This window comes from Nothobranchius furzeri, chromosome 3 (assembly GCF_043380555.1).
Source record: "Nothobranchius furzeri strain GRZ-AD chromosome 3, NfurGRZ-RIMD1, whole genome shotgun sequence".
Taxonomy (NCBI): domain Eukaryota; kingdom Metazoa; phylum Chordata; class Actinopteri; order Cyprinodontiformes; family Nothobranchiidae; genus Nothobranchius; species Nothobranchius furzeri.
In genome coordinates, this window is record NC_091743.1 from 92,433,169 (window position 1) to 92,450,936 (window position 17,768).

General features: G+C 42.2%; 1 protein-coding gene across 1 annotated transcript in view; it reads left to right on the forward strand.

The window, feature by feature from the left end:
- Window positions 1-14,434, forward strand: part of nbas (NBAS subunit of NRZ tethering complex) — a 283,815-nt gene extending 269,381 nt beyond the window's left edge. Inside the window, exon 53 of the mRNA XM_054733731.2 lies at window positions 13,769-14,434. Coding sequence (XP_054589706.1) covers window positions 13,769-14,044 — 276 coding nt within the window. The 3' untranslated portion in view covers window positions 14,045-14,434. The remainder of the gene's footprint in view (window positions 1-13,768) is intronic.
- The last annotated feature ends 3,334 nt before the right edge of the window (window positions 14,435-17,768 follow it).

The following is a 17,768-nucleotide window of genomic DNA, read 5'->3' on the forward strand; positions in this document are numbered from 1 at the left end:
TCTTCAGCATACTTATTCTTATCCACCTTATAAAGCAAAGGGCAGTTTTTTTCATAAAGAGAAGTTACAATATTTAAAATTGTTCCATAAGCCATATTTACATCTTCCACATAAACCTCCTCCCAATTTTGTTCCATTAAGTCAGTTTTAAATGAATTTACTGCTTCTTGACTTTTTAGCCTTGTAACAACCACAGATTCACTTTGAGTAGTTACAGTTGTCCTTTGTACAATTGTGAAAACCGGTAAATGATCAGACATATCGGTAATTATAAGACCACTTAACACATCATATTCAAGAATATTTGTAAAAATATTGTCGATCAGTGTCGCACTAGTTCTCGTAATTCGAGTTGGCCGAGTTATTAGTGGATACAGTCCCAGAGTAAACATAGAATTAATAAACTCTGTATTTGCATTTTGCATTTGAGGATTCAACAGGTCAGTGTTAAAATCCCCACAGACAAAACACATTTTTCTGTTGATTATATCATCATACATATCAACTATTTTTTCTTTAAACATTTCAACACAAGATCCTGGTTTCCTATACATACAACTGACTAACACATTCTTAGACTTTTCCATTTGTATTTCCACAGATACGCACTCCATAATGTTATCCATAACTAATGTCATATCACCCACCAATCTACTTGGAAAGGTTTTATCAATATACAAAGCCACACCCCCACCTTTTTTGCAATCTCTACTTGTAGAAAACATATTATATCCTTCAATTTGAAACACAGATATCCTCCCTTCCTGGAGCCATGTCTCAGAGATTGCTATTACAGTAAATGGATGATTTGATTGCTTCAAACATTGCATAATCTTCACAAAATTTGAATTTAGACTTCTACAATTGAAATGTATAACAGATAATTTACCTTTTATAGTGACATTATGTTCAAACTGGTCTTCAGTATAGTATTCACAATGATTTTGTACTCTAGTGTAAAAATTGTTATCTGGGTCAATGCCATCCTGCATATCCTGTGGTTTATATTCTGTGTAGTCAAACCTTTGCAATTGTAAATTTTCATAACTTGAATTACCAGTCTCTGTTCTTACTGTATTGAGAGTTGAATAATCCAGATTCTACGTATATCTTCTTGTTGTATCATCCATGCGTGAAGTTGGTTGTCCTCCTCTTGTTCATCCTTGGTGATCCACAGCAGACGGATGTCATTTGTATTGATCAAGTTCTTTAATATCTCTGATGACCATCACTTTTGCCTGCTCCGGGGGACCATTTAGCTTTATCAGTACTTTGCAGTTTCTTGTCCAAGTGTCATGGATCTTCTTTTCTTTTCTCAGGATCCTTGCTTGCCTTGCGATTTCCGAGTTTCTTTTCGTAAGATGCTCATTTACATATACACTTGTACCCTTTAATTTTTTTGCATTCCTCAGCACCTCCATTTTACATTTTCTACTGGCAAGCCTGATCACAATGGTTGATGTTTTACTATGTTTTTGAGCCAATGAGTGACAAGCCACAATGTCTTTACTGGATATTGCAATATCTTTGCTGTTGAAAAATTTGATCACCTGATCCTCAAGTGAGGGAGAACCTGGAGAATGAGTAGCAGTGATTTCAATGTCTTTTCCCCTGTCACAGGCTGCGGCCTGTGCATAGGTACGGTGTATTTCCAGTCCTGATACCAAGAGATCATCCAACCTTGAATGTTGCTCCAACTCGTCAACCCTCCGTTCAAGCAGCTCAATTTTTTTGTCCTTTTCTTGTATTACAGCCTTAAGTTGCTTGACTTCTTTCAATACCTCCTGTAGGCCGCTTTGCTGTTTTGCCACTTAAGTTATCTCATGTGACATGAAATTCAAGGACTTTTTTATCTCCTCCATATCTTGGACCAGATTCTCCATAGACATCGTTGTTCCAAACAGTTTCCTTGGATGGTTAACTTTATGGCATTGTCAGATTCCCAGCTGGTTGGAACATGTGCCGAAAAAAATATGTCCAACACTTCATGTATCGAATAAATGTTCAATACTTCATCTAGCTCAAAAATGGTTTAAGCCAAAGGTTTCTAATTACTTAAGCCACAAAAAAGCAAGCTTAGAAAAGGTGGATGTTGTCTTATTTTGCTGATATTCATATATTAGGAAAGCTCAGCAATCTCACCACACCTACTCGGCAGCCATCTTGGATTTGGATTACAAAAAAATCGATACCCAGATATAAATCGATGCTAAAAGTGGTATCTAAATGAGATATTCCATCCCTGTGGTATCGATATTATGGACTATTATACACAGCCTTCTTCAAGTACACCGACACGCACGACAGCCAGATGCCGTAAAGCAGCCTCCGCCTCCCAGACAAACGGAAGAAGAAGACGCCGCATGGCTACATTGCAATTTCCCACGCGAGTTGTCTCCGATCCAAGTTTTGTCTGCCAAATAAATAAACAAAAACATAAACAGTGAATTTGGGAGGCGCTTCACAGCCCAACTTAATTAGCATACCAAGTCCGACACGTAGTTGTATATTCACGCTTATGTGCTTAAAGGAAACTCCCGTTTATTGCAACCCGGACTTAATTTCTAGCATGCAGTACGTTTGTTTACTCACGCTGACAACTTTGGTGCTGCTTGGATTCCCCGGGGTATTTACCGTAGATCCATTGGCGAATCGCCATCAGTGTATATCCATACAACGGTGCGGACGGGCACCCATGGTGCAGCCTCGAATAAGACATTATCTGCACCAAAACATCTTCATGTCGAAAGGTTTTGTTAGGAATCATTAACATGATTCCCCTGTTCGTCTGGAGCGGGTCTGGGATTTCTAGGTGTGAACAGACTAGCTGCAGCTAATCTAACCGCCGCTTTTAATGACGTCATTGCCGTGCGCCAATCTGTTTTTATTAAGATTACCGGTAGATGTACCTTTGTCCTACTGTGGAGAAATTCGTTTTCTCCCTTTATTGACCAACAGTTGTTCAAAAGTACAGAACCAAACATACGGCATTACATCTTATGACAAAAATGCACCTTAAACAGAGTTTAAGCAGCAAAACATCACTCTGCAAATAGTGTATATATAGTGAGACAATTCATGATTTAAAGTGTTAACTTTCTCCAGTTTTTGTATGCACGTTTTAAAAAATGCTGATACTTGAAAGGTTTAAGCACTTTACACACTTAATTCTTAACATTTAATTTTTGCAATATAAATTGAGGAATGTTATTTTTTTTGAATAAACTTGTTCAATAAATTGGTGTTTTTAAATAGTATCGAAATCGAGTATTGAGTTTTTATTCCAGTATCGAATCGAGTTTGAAAGTTTAGTATCATGACAACCCTAGTTCTGAGTTGGGTTTGAGCTTGTTTTGCCGTAAGTTATTTATTTTTGAGAAAACCAAGTTATGAGTGCATTATTTTTCTTAGTGGGACCTTAAAGAAACTTTTCAGATCTTTTGAAGTGAGGTTCTATAGAAAAGTTGTAAAATATTACCATCTGACCTTTTGTTGAAAGCTTTTTGAACAACCTCAGCCTAAAGAAAAATAGATTAGTTCCAAATGGACAACAAGCTAGCGGGTAGTCTGAGTGTGGTCGGTTACAAAGTGGTTCTGCCGTCTTTAAGTCAAAGTAATTCATACAGACTTTTTTTATAAAGTTTTTACCACCATAAATCCATGTTGCATCATTACTAACGTAGAATTCTGTGGTTATCGAATTAAAATAGGTTCCAGGGCTAGCTTTTGTATCGCTTCTGATTAGAATTTCATATTTAATTCGGTAAGAATATTTATGAAACGTGAAAATTGTAACAATTTCAATTCAATTCAAAGATACTTTATTAATCCCAGAGGGAAATTAGAGTTTCAGTACACACAATTCAGAGGTCAGAAATACATGGGCAAGACACATGACAAGAATTGGTGACTGTGGTCATTCGCAACCCGAGTCGTGCTACCTTAATAGAGATAAGAGGGTTACATGAGGATTGGTTCAGGTGGAGGGAAAAAGGCACTTCAGAGTTACCCTCCACAGGGCTGGGCAGCTTTGCTCTGCAAAAAAAAAAAACACCTCAGGCGGATATGCAACAGACTTCAGACATAACACAACATAAGTGTCCACTAGGTAGGGTGGTGGGTTTGGGACTCTCCACACGTCAGCAGCAGCAGCCGCGATAAGCAGCACTCTTCACCTCAGTGTGGACAGGGGTGGGAGGTCATTGGGTTTAGAGGGCACAGTGACTCCTGGAACGATTCAACAGCCTTCACAGCTCGCAGTCCCGCCCAGGCTGCGATAGGGAGACAGAGTTGCCATGGCGATGGCAGCATTCCACATTTCTTCTGAGGGGGGCTAATGGTTTCAGCCTCACAGGCTCAAGGGCACCAGATTCAGATAAGAAATTGTTTTGGGGCCAGACAGAGATAATTTCTTCTCTGTCTTAGAGTTCCTCTGGTCCTCAAGCTCTCAAAATCCCAATAATGGCGTAATTAATCTATCCCAATCCGTGCTAATTCGTCCACTCTCTCCTTGATGGCACCCATCTTTTGTGCCAACGCATGAATCTCAGCCAAAGTTCCAAGCGTACGATTCATCTCGACAATTATATGAGTCTGTGAATTCACAGCGTGGTGTAATCCATCCCTGAGCTCCGGGAAAGAGCCAACATTCCTCGACAGCTCGTTAATTTTCCCGTAAGCCAGGTAACCTCCAAGGCCAAAGAGCAGGAAACCTGACACCAACACCACGAATATCCAGACGTCTTCAGAATCCTCTACAGACAGCTGAGAGAGACAGATCATGTTCCACTGTTTCCACGAGTCCATGATATGCCCAACTGGATCTGTCCCAGAGGGGCACCCGGGAGCCCCTTCTCCCGTTCTCATCCTTTAGAAAATTTTGTCAATCGCCTTGAGTGACCAGCTGACCAGATCCATTTTTAATAATTTCCAGTTTCCAGAAAAAATGTTGAAGCTCCGTACACCCAAGGTAAACTAGTCAGTTTTGGCTTGTTTTTAGCACCCCCTAGTGTCCATTCAGTAAAACTAAAAGCAAAACTTATCTCCTCGCTGAGTGTTCGTATTTTTAACGCCTTCATCTGACAGCTGAAATGTCTCCCCAGCCTTCATCAGTGTCTACAGGAGTGATTCATCACTAAATTAAACAAATCAGCTCAGTTCAGGATCTAAAATATGCAGGAAACGTGCTGGAAGCAGACTGTAGTGCCAGATTCATCAGCTCCATTCTTTTCTGGGTCCAACAGACCAGACCGGCACTCTGAAGTTGCTGTAATGAAGTGAGAGGTTATTACATTTTTAATTAATGAGCCGTAAGGAGTGGGATTCCATAGGAAATATGGAATCCACCTTACGGATCGAGGGTTATTTAAACCAGAAGATTGGATCTTTTTATTGCAGAGATTAGGTAACCGTTACGTATTCACTCAGAGACAACAGACTAGAGAGAGTCAAGTTTAAAAGTTAAGAATTTTATTACTGACAAATTAAACTAGACTGACTTTAAAACTAAATGTATAGTGTAACTAAAATGGATGGGACGGTGAATGGATGACGTGTGATGTAAATCAGAACCAGCAAATCCGAACAAGCGATTGTTCTGACGGGAACTGAAGATGTTGTTTTGAAATAAGCTTTGGTTAGCTTCAGAAAAGCATGAGACACCATTTGCCAGTCTACCTTTGCCTTCGGTGGAAGTCCTCTGTAGATCAGGAATATCGAGGTCCAGTGAACCCTCTCTGGAAACCGAGCTGGTAGAAGAAGCCGCGGTTCCGATCAGATCCGTCTCGAGTTACCTCCGGCACACGACACTTTTATTGGCGTCTGGTCAGACCCAAGCCTGGGTCGGTGGAGCTTTTATTCTGAAAGGAGCTGTTGTCGGCACTGGTTGTTATAGCGACGGGATTTTCAGCTTGTCGTGGTTCTTTCGGTTAAAGAGTTAAAGGTCGGGATTGGCCACTCCGACACTTTCTCTGGAACGTTTTCAGCTGGCGTCAGAGCTGACGTGGCGTAGCTTTATACCTCGGATGTTATGGTTTATTGTCGAATGAAAATTACCAAACACCGTCAGAAGCACGCCTCCGTCAGATCTGTAAGATTCTGATTGGATCAGTGAAAGGAATGTGTTGTGTTTTAACACTACGTGAAATGGGTCCTGTTGGAACACTTAAAGTCACAGTACTTATTATTTCTATAGGATCATAATAAAGTAATTAATATTTTGATTTTACAGGTCGGTCACATCTTATTTATTGACTAACAGATGTTTTGATTAGCTTTATTGAAAATAGAGTTCTTTGGCTTTTAATAAAAGAAAAGAAAGGAGTCTTCGTCTTCTGTCTTCATTGCTGGAACCTAAACAGTTTAGAAGCGAATGCATGACCTTGAAGCTGTTTCATGCACTCTGGCACTGTGTCAAAAGGGAACAGTTGTTTATTTTCATACTGGCTCAAGAAAATGATTAAACAATATGACAAAGTTGCAAGGTATTCCTTTAAAAGTTTGAGACATATTACGCAAAACTCAGTTTTTGCATCCTTTCGTGGTACCGTGTGGGTCTCCACTCGCTATAAACACTATAAACCATCCATACACTTTTCATCAATGCTTAGTTTAAGGGAAGCATGCTTTTATGAGCCTTTTCAAAAAGTCCTTATTTGTGATGTCACAATAAGGGAAAATATTATACCCCCCCCCAACTGTTGGTGCTGGTGGAACAGCAGCTCTACTACAAGCCCCTCTCAGATTTGGAACTTTTCAACTCATAGCCAATCAAACTTGCCCTTTGAGACTTCTCCATGTATTTAACACAATCTTGTGAAGCTACTGCTGTTCTTTATTACACAGACTTAGCAATGAGAAGGTGTGTGTTTACACACAACAAGCTTGCATTCAGTGGAATGACAAAAGCACCGTTTATTACCGAGGAGCGCCAGATTTCACCACTTTATCTCTGGACTACTTTTGTACTTTTATTTGTGACTCAGGAGCATTTAAGTGATGGATGAAAGTTGATCCATTTTGCCGTTGTGCTTTTTACTCAACAACCGCGGGCGACAACCCTGCATCGAGTCCCAGTTTGAGAAATGATGTGTGAAAAGAGCCATGGTTCACTCTGAGAAAATGTGGGGATTGTTTTGGATGTTCTAGGGATTTGGTGACGGTCGTTTCTGCTCTATGTGGTGCATTTAAGCCTCTGTGAATGGAAACGGACGCTTCTGAGAAGCCCCACCCTGACCGGTGTGGCTTTAACAATATAAATGTTTAACGACGGGTTTGGTTCTGACCGTGATGCGCGGGTAATCAAGCTGGTGCTATTCCTCTTAACATATGGGAAAACGTTTGCTATATGGAGCACTGAGAGGAGCTGAATCTTGTCATTACAAGGCAAGAAGCCCCAGTCCCTGGAATATGACAGGACTCTTCATGCTGTAAGAAAGACATAAAGTTATCTCTGCTGCTCTGATATCGAGATTCCCCTCCGTCCCTCCATCTCTCACACTCGTCTGCACATCTATTTTCAGCTCAACTGTCAATCTGCTGTCCCTCCTGACACCTTCAAACTGTAGTAGCCAGAGGTGTGTGTGTGTGTGTTCGTGCGTACGTGCGTGTGTGTGTGTGTGTTTGTGTCTGAGTCTGAGCCTGCATTATGTTCTGCAGGTCTGCTCAACCCTTCTACAATAAAGCAAGGAACGCATGAGAGGTGTTTTCCATTTGTGCTTCCTTCTCATTGGCCACACAAGCCTTTGTGCTTCATGGCACCCACACCGACTACACATTATATTTACTGCTTTGCTGAAACTTTAATCTGGTCTAGGGCTGCAACTAACGATTATTTTTCATAATCGATTAATCTGTCGATTATTTTTTCGATTAATCGATTAATCGGTTTGTTACTGTTTAGCTATTTAACCTATACAAGTGATGAATACATTTCAGTTAAGAAAAAGAAAAACATAAGAGAATTGTGCAGTTGACTGCAATCTATTTTATTGCACATGAACACAGTCAGCGCTGTAAAATGAGCTTAACAGTGCAAAATATCAGTCCAGAATAATTTTTTGGCATCAAAATATAAGAGGTAAATTCCATAAAAATTTGTGTAGAATCTAGAATAGTTTGTAAGTGGTATGCATTGCTGGGGGGTGAGTGTCTTGTTCCCCATGTAGTTTTCCATCGTTGGTTGTTTTTTTCTGCATAAGAAACACAAATAGACTGAAATAAGTACACATATAAAATAAAGCAGCACACACACTATAACACTAAATCAATATTATATTATTTGAATTAATTAACAATATACAGTGATCATTTAATTGGACAAAAATGTGTTGTGAGGCGTTTTACAGCGTTAGACAGTAAAACAGCCTCTTAATAGTAAAAAAAAAAAAAGACTTTTTCTGAATTTCTCCTGTATGTAAAAATTGAAAGCGTACAACTATGCCGCGTTATATTCACCTGGACACAGCTCGTCTGTATATTTTTCACCGCGGAGTTGTCCTTTTTTGAATGAGGAACATAGTTATGGGTTTGTGCCGTTTTTCTCTTAACGAGAACATTCTTATAAACAGACATGCTAAATTTGGCAAGCGCATGATTCACAACACGGAGGAGATTCACGATTGCATCTAGTCAGTCAGAAGTAGAACACCGTAGACTGACGCGGCAAAAAAGCATGTTTAACATTCACTATAACGAACTTGGCTCTCAAATTTGATCTGCGTTAGCTTGTTTATTTTCTGTTCCTTACCGGACATTCCTCTGCTGCATCAGCCCCCACACGTTTTCGTCTCAAATGTTCACTTAGGGACGTCGTGCTTCCGTGCCATGCTAGATGGTTTTTGCATATTTTGCAGGTCACCCGTCTTTTCATGGCATCTAGAGTGAAGTGCTCCCATACTCGTGAGGTTGTTGTCCGGGGTTTCTCTTCAGTTTTGTCGCTTCTATTTTTCTTCCGTATTTCCTCTTGTTCCGCCATCTCTCACAGCAAGATGAGCGTCAGTAACGTGTTACGTCGTGAAAACCGAGGGCACTTATTGGCTCGTTTCTTCTTCTGCGGTTCCACTGGTAGATCAGTGGCTCATTACTGCCACACACTGGCGGCAAATTTAACAGATTGTAACCGATGTCAGATTGTGGTAAAAAATAGACTTTATGCGGTAAAATATGATTATCAAACAACTAATCGATGACTAAAAAAGTTGTTAACTATTTTAATAATTGATTATAATCGATTAAATCGATTAGTTGTTTCAGCTCTAATCTGGTCCCTCTGCAACCCAGCAGGTGGGATGTCACAAGCATCTAAAGCTCTGACACCTGTAACCCCCTGGTGTTTAATACTGATTCACATTTCAGTCGCTTATTTAAAACAAAACTTCAATGGCTGTGGGGGTCATCAGCTAGAGCTGCTTCAGGAGAACAAACGAGACGCTTTTTCATAAATTGTCCTATAATTAATATATTCTGCTGCTTTTACACCCGTATGTCACTAAATTTCGATCCCGCCATGACTTATTTGGCCTACGTGTTCTTTTGGATTACATATACAGATTAGAACTAAATTGTTGATACTCTTCGGTTGATGAGAGGAAAACTCACAGTGGTCACAGAAATAACTGAAATCTGACAAAAGTCATAGAAAAAAAATTCGATCAAATGTTACCAGTCAGGCATTGTTTTTCAGTCATGCTTCAGCAGAATTATTTAAAGGGACTTTACGGACTTTTGAATTTTTATGCTCGCGATTGCCCCCTCAGGCCAAAAGCGTAACTGCAGCTTCAATAGTAGGCTCGTGCACGAGGCACGCATGCTGTACGTGCACACTCCTTGACGAAAATAACAGCTGAGACACTCCGCTGTGTGTGTGTGTGTGTGTGTGCGTGCATGCGTGTGTGTGTGTGTGTGTGTGTGTGTGTGTGTGGCCTGGAGGACAGAATAACACAGCAAATTAATAAAACAATGTGCCTCTGTCTCTGCAGCTGCACTTTCTCGTCGGCCGGCCGAACGTGCAGTGTGTGTGTGTGTGTGTGTGTGTGTGTGTGTGTGTGTGTGTTTGGCCCGGAGGACAGAGGACAGTAGAACGTGCAGCTAATTAATTAAATAATTTGGTTCTGTAGCTTTCTCTTCAGCACAGCCGACAAAGGTTTATGATGGGTCAGTCCTCCTGCATGCTCAGATCATTCCCTTCCCTTGCTTGAAAAATTGTTCCAAAATGAAAGTTAAAGTTAAAGTCCCATTAGTTGTCACACACACACAGGTGTGTGTGCGAAATTTGTTCTCCGCATTTGACCCATCCCCTGGGGGAGCGGTGAGCTGCAGACACGGCCGCGCTCGGGAACCATTTGGTGGTTTAACCCCCCAATCCAACCCTTAATGCTGATTGTCAAGCAGGGAGGCATTGGGTCCCATTTTTTCAAAGTCTTTGGTATGACCCGACCAGGAATCGAACCCTGATATCCCAGTCTGAGGGCGGACACTCTACCACTAGGCCACTGAGCTGAACCCAGATCTTTTTTAACTGTGAATTCAATGCAGTTCGGCGAGTCTCAAATAAAAATTTGGGCATCTTACTGTAAAAACTATACCATTAATGTAAAAAATAAACTCTAAATGCCAAATTATGTCCACAACTGGAGTTGAACTCGGGTCCTCAACGGGAGAGTCAGACGTCTTACTAGGTGAGCTGAAGCGCCAGTAACATTTGTATTGTTTTCTTCAACAGCATATGTTAATCGTATTCCACATTTTTAAATGTTTTATGCACCAGGAATATGGAGGAGTGCATATGCAATTTGATGTTTTCAATGGTTTGAGATAAATAAATAAAATAAAATAAATCAAATAAATAAATGTATCTGTAACATTTATATCCTTGATGACAGCTGAAACAACGTCAAACCAAAGAACGGTTCGGAGTGAAAATGGCTATTTTGTTGCTAATCTGCAGGAAATATCTAGAAGAAAGTTCTACAGAAAGAAGCTAAGGGTCCTCAGAAATGTAGCTAGCTTTGTCACTAGGCGTTAGGAACAGCGACAAAGTGGCACTGCCTCTCTCTCTGCTGCTAAAGCTACGGATAGCAAATGCTACGGGCGATGTCTGAGCGTGAACGCGCATGAAGCAGCCTGCTCGACCCGAGCATCTCTCTTTTTCTGTGATTTTACAGAAAAACAGGCAATCCCAGTAAAAATGCCAGGGCTCATTCTACAGGACCAGGGCATTGCAGGAGAATGTATGAAGAAGACATTTATTATTTCTATACATGTTTTGGCCGTCAGACTTCCATAATGCCCCTTTAAACAAATAAACTGATGGAACAGGCCTGGACACAAACGATGGTGTCCCTAACTTCCTGTTTTGTTGTACAAACGTTTGAGGCAATCACTGCAATCAAACGATTCCTGCTGTCAGTGAGACTTCTGCACCTATCAGCAGGTATTTTGGCCCAATCCTCATGAGCAGGTTTGAATGGTCTGACTTTCATCGATTAAATTTCATAGAATTTTTATTTATTATTACTTTTGTCAGATTCAAACTATTTCTGTGACCACTGGGGTTTTCTCTCATTGACCAAAGGATACCAACGACTTAGTCTGTATCTAGTTTTGGAAAGCCCTGAGTTACCACGATGCTTTTCTGCTCTGAACACATTCCCATGACGATCCCACCATGCCTCGGGACTGGTCCTAGCACTGCGTCATGATGCAGCTGTGAGCTCGATCACACCACGCTAACCCAACGCTCACACACATCACATCAACTCTAGTTTGATTCAGTAATATCTGCAGACATTTGCAGGTTTCTGAGCCTCCTCCATATACGTCTCAGCCTTTCTGTGGAGGAGGAGAGTGTTTGCATGTTCACTCCTGATGAAGGGATCACTTCACTGTGAGTAATCAGGCTCTCATACATCTAGCACCACTTCAAGGTTAACAAGCCGCCCTCCAAGCTCTGCCGAGGGGGACGAGCAGGGACAGAAGAGGAGGACGTAGGTCTGTTTGGGTCAGGTTGTGGCGTTTTCCTCTGAACTCCGAGTTAAAGATGAACATCTCTTCTTTGATTTATTCCAGAAATGCTGCAGAGGTTTTGTGCAGTCTTAACACTGCTCTTGGTCCATCGTGCTCTCTAGGCTGATGTGGAGCCTGAGCCTTGAGGCACGTTTCTATTTTACTTTGTATTATTAACAGAGCCACAATTCACAGCAGCTTTAGAGGAATCATTCAGTGGTTTCTTGGATATGAGGGCAAGAAGATGTTCCCATCCACCCATCAGAAACATGGCGTCCCGCTGGTTCTAGGACTTCAGTGGGAAAACGCTGTCATAGCAGATGTCCGTAAAGCGTTTCAACATCCAGCTTTGTCTTTTTCAATCATGTCTTCCCAACTTTAAGGGTCGGACACAAAGTTGTCTTTAATAAAAAAAGCCTGTGAGTGACAGATGGAAGTAGGTCACCACAGCTCCAGAAATGCCACATTGTTCATTTGCACAGGGCGTCTGTTGAAGCAGCAGAAGAAAAAGCTTGAAGCTGGAGTGAGAAGGTGTTTTGAAGTGCTTCACTTTGGGTCTGCTGTGGATTCAGCCCTTGGAAGCAGTCAGTGCACTTAAAAATGCACCGGCGGCTCAGACTCTCCTTTTCTGACTCGCTCCCTTCACCCTCGTTTCTTTTTGCACGTTTTCCACAACCCGGACTCTTTCTTTTCTTCTTCCGTTGCCCTAAATGTCATTACGCCTAGATGACCTCCTGGTCCTGTCCTGTAGCTCTGACCCAGCTTGTCACCAATCACCTGTCGCCGTCTCTCTATAGAAGATGCAGAAATTAAATGATTACTCAAGCGTGACATACAGCCCCGTGTCTCTATAAGAGTCATCTGTCAGCTGTCTTCCTGTGTTACCAACCTATCTGTGCTCTGTTAGTTTTCCTAAATGTAAAAAATGCACACTGATCTAAAATATTAGGGCTCCTTTTGTGGATCTTCTCGTGATTCACTAATTCCTTCAGGATTCTGTGTCATCAATGTCTGAACTCCCGTTTTAAAGTCTGTTGGGTTTTCATAAAAGTTGTCCCTAAGAAGCGAGAGAGGGAGGGCGAGAGAGTGAGTGATGCTTCGGCACAGATGAGAGATTTCAGAGGTGGAGCTGAGAAAGTCATCCGGCTCTACTCATCATCTCTTCAGCAGAGGAGGAGACATGGACTCCACATTTATAATTGATCTGCTTCAGCTCCAGAAATACCCGAGACGAGCCCGGCTGTTTGCTGCCTGTGCTGGCGTAATATTAGAGAGAGCCAACAGGTGAGGGGGTCGCCGAGGAGAGAAGCAGCACTCCACCGGGCCTTGGCGTGGCCCGTAAACCACTCAGTGGCTGGATGTGCGTGTAGAGGGGCAGGTGTTGGGGTAACCCGAACCCGAACCCCTTGTTACTGGTTTGTTTCTGGGTCTGGGAGCGTGTGTTCAGACATGTTCTGTTATTTTTGAGAAAGTTGCTGTGCAGTGACAGGTGAGTAGCCTGTGTGTGTGTGTGTGTGGGGGGGGGGGGGGGGGGGGGGGGGGGGGGCTCATGCCAGTGGAGAGGTGGTCAGGGTTAACACATTATGTGATGTGACGCCGTGACCTCTTCAGGCTTCTTCAGGCGTGTGACATTCAGAGCTGTCACGTTGCTGTCGGCGCTGAACACCCAGTTCTTGTTCTTGTTTTTCAGAAGACGATCATTAAAAAAGGGAGCTGCTCTCATTACGTGTGTTTACACTTTGCCACTCCTGTTTTCTGCCTCTAGGAGACCGCCTCCTCCTGCGACGCAGAGCTGCTTTCGCTGCTCCTGGATGCGGGCCTGTTGGTGGGCAGCGTCTCCTCGACCCTGTACCCCCTGCTCAGCGCCCACATGCTGTCCCACCAGCAGGAGGGAGGCTGGGACGTGGAGAGAGCCGCAGCAGAGCTAATGGCAGCGGGCCACAGGCCCGAGGCGGGCTCCCTGCTGCTGGCGCACCATGGAGCTCACCAGGCCCAGTTCACCTTCAACTCCGCTCTGGCCGTTCTGAAACGGTGGCTGTGAAGGCGGGAGGTTTACGGAGATGACGGGGGAGGAGATGTTTAGATCACAGCCAGAGAATCCTGCAGATTGACAAGAACAGGCAGGCGTTGATGGTAGCTGCACATATTTAAGCTAGCATCCGGCTGTGCTGAAACTGTTGGTGATAAATTGTAAAGAGGTTTCTGACCCGTTTTTGAATTTTGAACATTGGTTTCGAGTCGTTGCACGAGTTTAAAAGCTGTCTGGAGCTCAGATGAATAGAAGTTCTTCAAATCTAAACCTGCTAAAAGTGAGAGACTGAATAAATGAGAAAACATCTGTTGAATAAGTTGCAGCAATAAAATTTGCATGGTGTGACCTGTCCTATAACAAGTTATTCAAGTGTACAATTAAAACTCATCGCAAAGAAAATGTTGTGTTAAATGTTTCTTTCCGACGCATCTCCATCAGTCTCAGCCCGGTGAGACTAGCTGAGCCGGCTTCTCGCTGGGCTGGGACTGTAACTGACTAAAGGCGAGCACCACTTCAAGATGGTCTCCAGAAAGTTCTCAAGGGTTCTTAATCTCCTCACGAATCATGGATCTTCACTCTTTTGTTCGTCTCAAAGTAAATGCAGAGCTGTGGCACGAGCCTGGAACAGGTTTCAAACTTCATTTCACCAGAATGAAGAAACGACACGTGTGAGTTGGCTGCTTTATTCATGATTACGTCGTAAACTGGAGGCGACCTGCTCATGTTTGAAGCTCAGCACCGAATATCAACTCTGGTTAAACGGAAAACAATCGGCACTAACGTCTCCCAACTGGTCCCCAGCAGGCGCAGCTCAGTGGGAAACCGGTTCTAACCAGTTCGGGGTTCATTGCCAATTTTGACTGGAAGCTCTGAGAGGTGATGCCTTAAATACTGAAACGCCCTCTCAATTAGGAACACACACACACACACACACACACACACACACTGCTGTCAGAAACAAATGAATATTCAAACTGAGGAGCTAATCAGAAACCGCACTGCTGTGTGTGTGTGTGCGTGCGTGTGTGATGAGGTGATTCAGCAGTAGCTGGGAAGCGGTGGGTGGGTATTGGCCCATTGTTCCATGACAGGTTTGCCTCTTTAACGTCCCGTCGTTAAACAGCCGCCTCTGCTCCATTGTTTTCTCCCTAATAATATCTAATTAATTCCTTCTAAACAAATTAGCCCTGCTGCCGCCTCCCGTGCTGCGTGTGTGTGTGTGTGTGTGCGTGTGTGTGTGCGTGCGTGTGTGAGCGTGTGTGTGTGTGTGTGTGTGTGTGTGTGTGTGTGTGTGTGTGTGTGTGTGTGCGTGCGTGCGTGTGTGAGCGTGTGTGTGTGTGTGTGTGTGTGTGTGGGTGTGTGTGTGTGTGTGTGTGTGTGTGTGTGAGGGTAAACATCCACGTGTGTGTGTTCAGTTAACACGAGGCCTAGTTACGGTTTCTATCCCGTCACATCTGAAATGAAGGATGTGATGATTTAGACTTGTTGTGTTTTATCATTTTTATTTATTCATTCCACATTTTGATCATGTCGGTTGGGAACATTCATCTTTTTACATTTTAAATGTTCCAAAGTAAACCTGCTAACCTTTCACCAACTTTACTTTTCTTTCCACAGAAAGGGGTTTAGTAAAAAACGGTGTCCATCTCATGATGAGTGCATTCACCACATTTGCATCGTAATTACAGCAATTTCATATTGTTCCGGGGATAATTGCAGCCCCCTGACCCAAACAATGGTTATGTATTTATCCTGGCTCTCCAGTGCACTTTTTGTTGTGTTGCACAATTATTTTAAAAGAGTTTAGTTAAAGGTTTTCACTGGTCAGCTCTAGCGACTTTGTGGAGGAAGCAACCAGCTGCTGTTTGCAAATGAAAACGCTTTCGTCAAAGCATTCATCGCTCTCATGGTTTTTCCACATATAATTACCTACAGAGGGGAAAACTGCTTTTCAAGCAGTTGATTGCAAGGCAAAGAAGATTACATCTTATTTAACGTGTCAGTCGGACCATTCAAGCTTCTGTGTGAACGGAGGAGCTCGCTTTGGTCATTTAGTTTACAAAATATTTGAAAAAATATAAGAATCCTTCATCAAAGTAAAACTTTTTCCAATTGAACAGAAGTAATTGGTTTGCACAGGAACATAAATAATATGCATAATAATAATAGTGCTTGTTGGGTTAAAGAGCAAGTGGCCCCCTGCCAGAGTCTTACTCCGCTCCCACTTCCTGTTTGAAAAATGCAAAAAATGCTGTCGCCTGGCAGACCGAAAGGGCGGAGCCTCTAACAAACGCACACACACACACAACATTGTGACCTCATAATGTACCAGCTGACATCATTGTGTACTTCTTAGCCTATTGCAATGGCAGATTAAATTTAAATGCAATGCAGGTATACCTGACAACTGTGCAGCAGTGACAGTTTTAGGCAGAATATTTAAATTTTAACTAAGATGCACTGAAGTGCCAAATTATTGACTGCATGTGTCTACAGCATGGTTAGACACTCATTTATATAGTTTACCATTAAAAAGGATGTTGATTTGGGGGTGACTTGCTCTTTAAATTAAAACTCCTTTTCCCTAAACCCTGAGAAGAGAAAAGCAACTCGAACGCCTAAATCTATTAAAATGTAAAAGGAAAAGGATTGTTACTTCAAAATGTGGCTCGTGGGCCAGAAGTGGCCTATGGGATGCTGCCATTTGGTCTTTGATTTACTGAGATTTACACAAAATAACTGAGAGGGACCAATGAAAAGTCGTGTATTAAAAACCAATGAAGACACAATTTTGTGGTGAAATGTAAAGCTTGTGAAATCTAAATTTAATATTCATATTTAAACCTTTTCTTTCTTCCCCAAACAATAAAAAATTCAGTCTGAACCAGAACAGTAGCCATGCCTCCAAGGAGAAGGAATAACCAATGAACTCTGTTTGAACCAACATCATGTAACCAAAAGATATTTTTCCATTCAAGGATTGCAAATACAAAAATAACGCTTCCTAGAAAATCATGCTGACTATGCTACAGTTGTTGTCCTTCCTTTTAAACGGTTTTCAAGACTGGTGATTTTTTCTCTGATTATAGGTGCAGGAAGAAATGTTAGAGGTCAGATTTTATATAAACTCTTCAAGTGTAGATCTATTAAAAAACTTTTTAAAGTTAATGAAAATTAAATAACATTGATTTCACTTATATATATATTCAGTTCAATTCAAGTCAAGTTTATTTACATAGCGCCAAATCACGACGAGAGCCGTCTCAAGGCACTTCACATAATAAACATTACAATACAGGTCAGGGGTCTCATTTATCAAACATGGCGTAGAATCCTCACTAAAACGTACTTAAGCTCAGCAAAACAAAAGTACTTACACCAAGCAGGTGTGTGATCTATCAAACATGGAGGACGCACAGCTGCACGCAACCTCCGCTTCATAAATCAGAGACTAACTAGAAAGGTTCTCAGCTGCTTTTTAGTCACATCCCGCCCTCACCACGCCCACTTACTGCCATAAATGGTTGATGCAAAGAGCCTTATGGATCTCATGCATATACATAAGCCGGCTGTTGCAGCGCTCCGCCAATGACATGGCGACCGTAGATCAAGGCAGATCAAGGAAGCGCAATTTCACACAAGCAGAAGTTGAGGCACCTGTGGATGAGGTGGAGAAATGACAGGAAGTGGTTTTGCAAAACAAATACAAAATCCACGGAGTGGCACAGCGTTG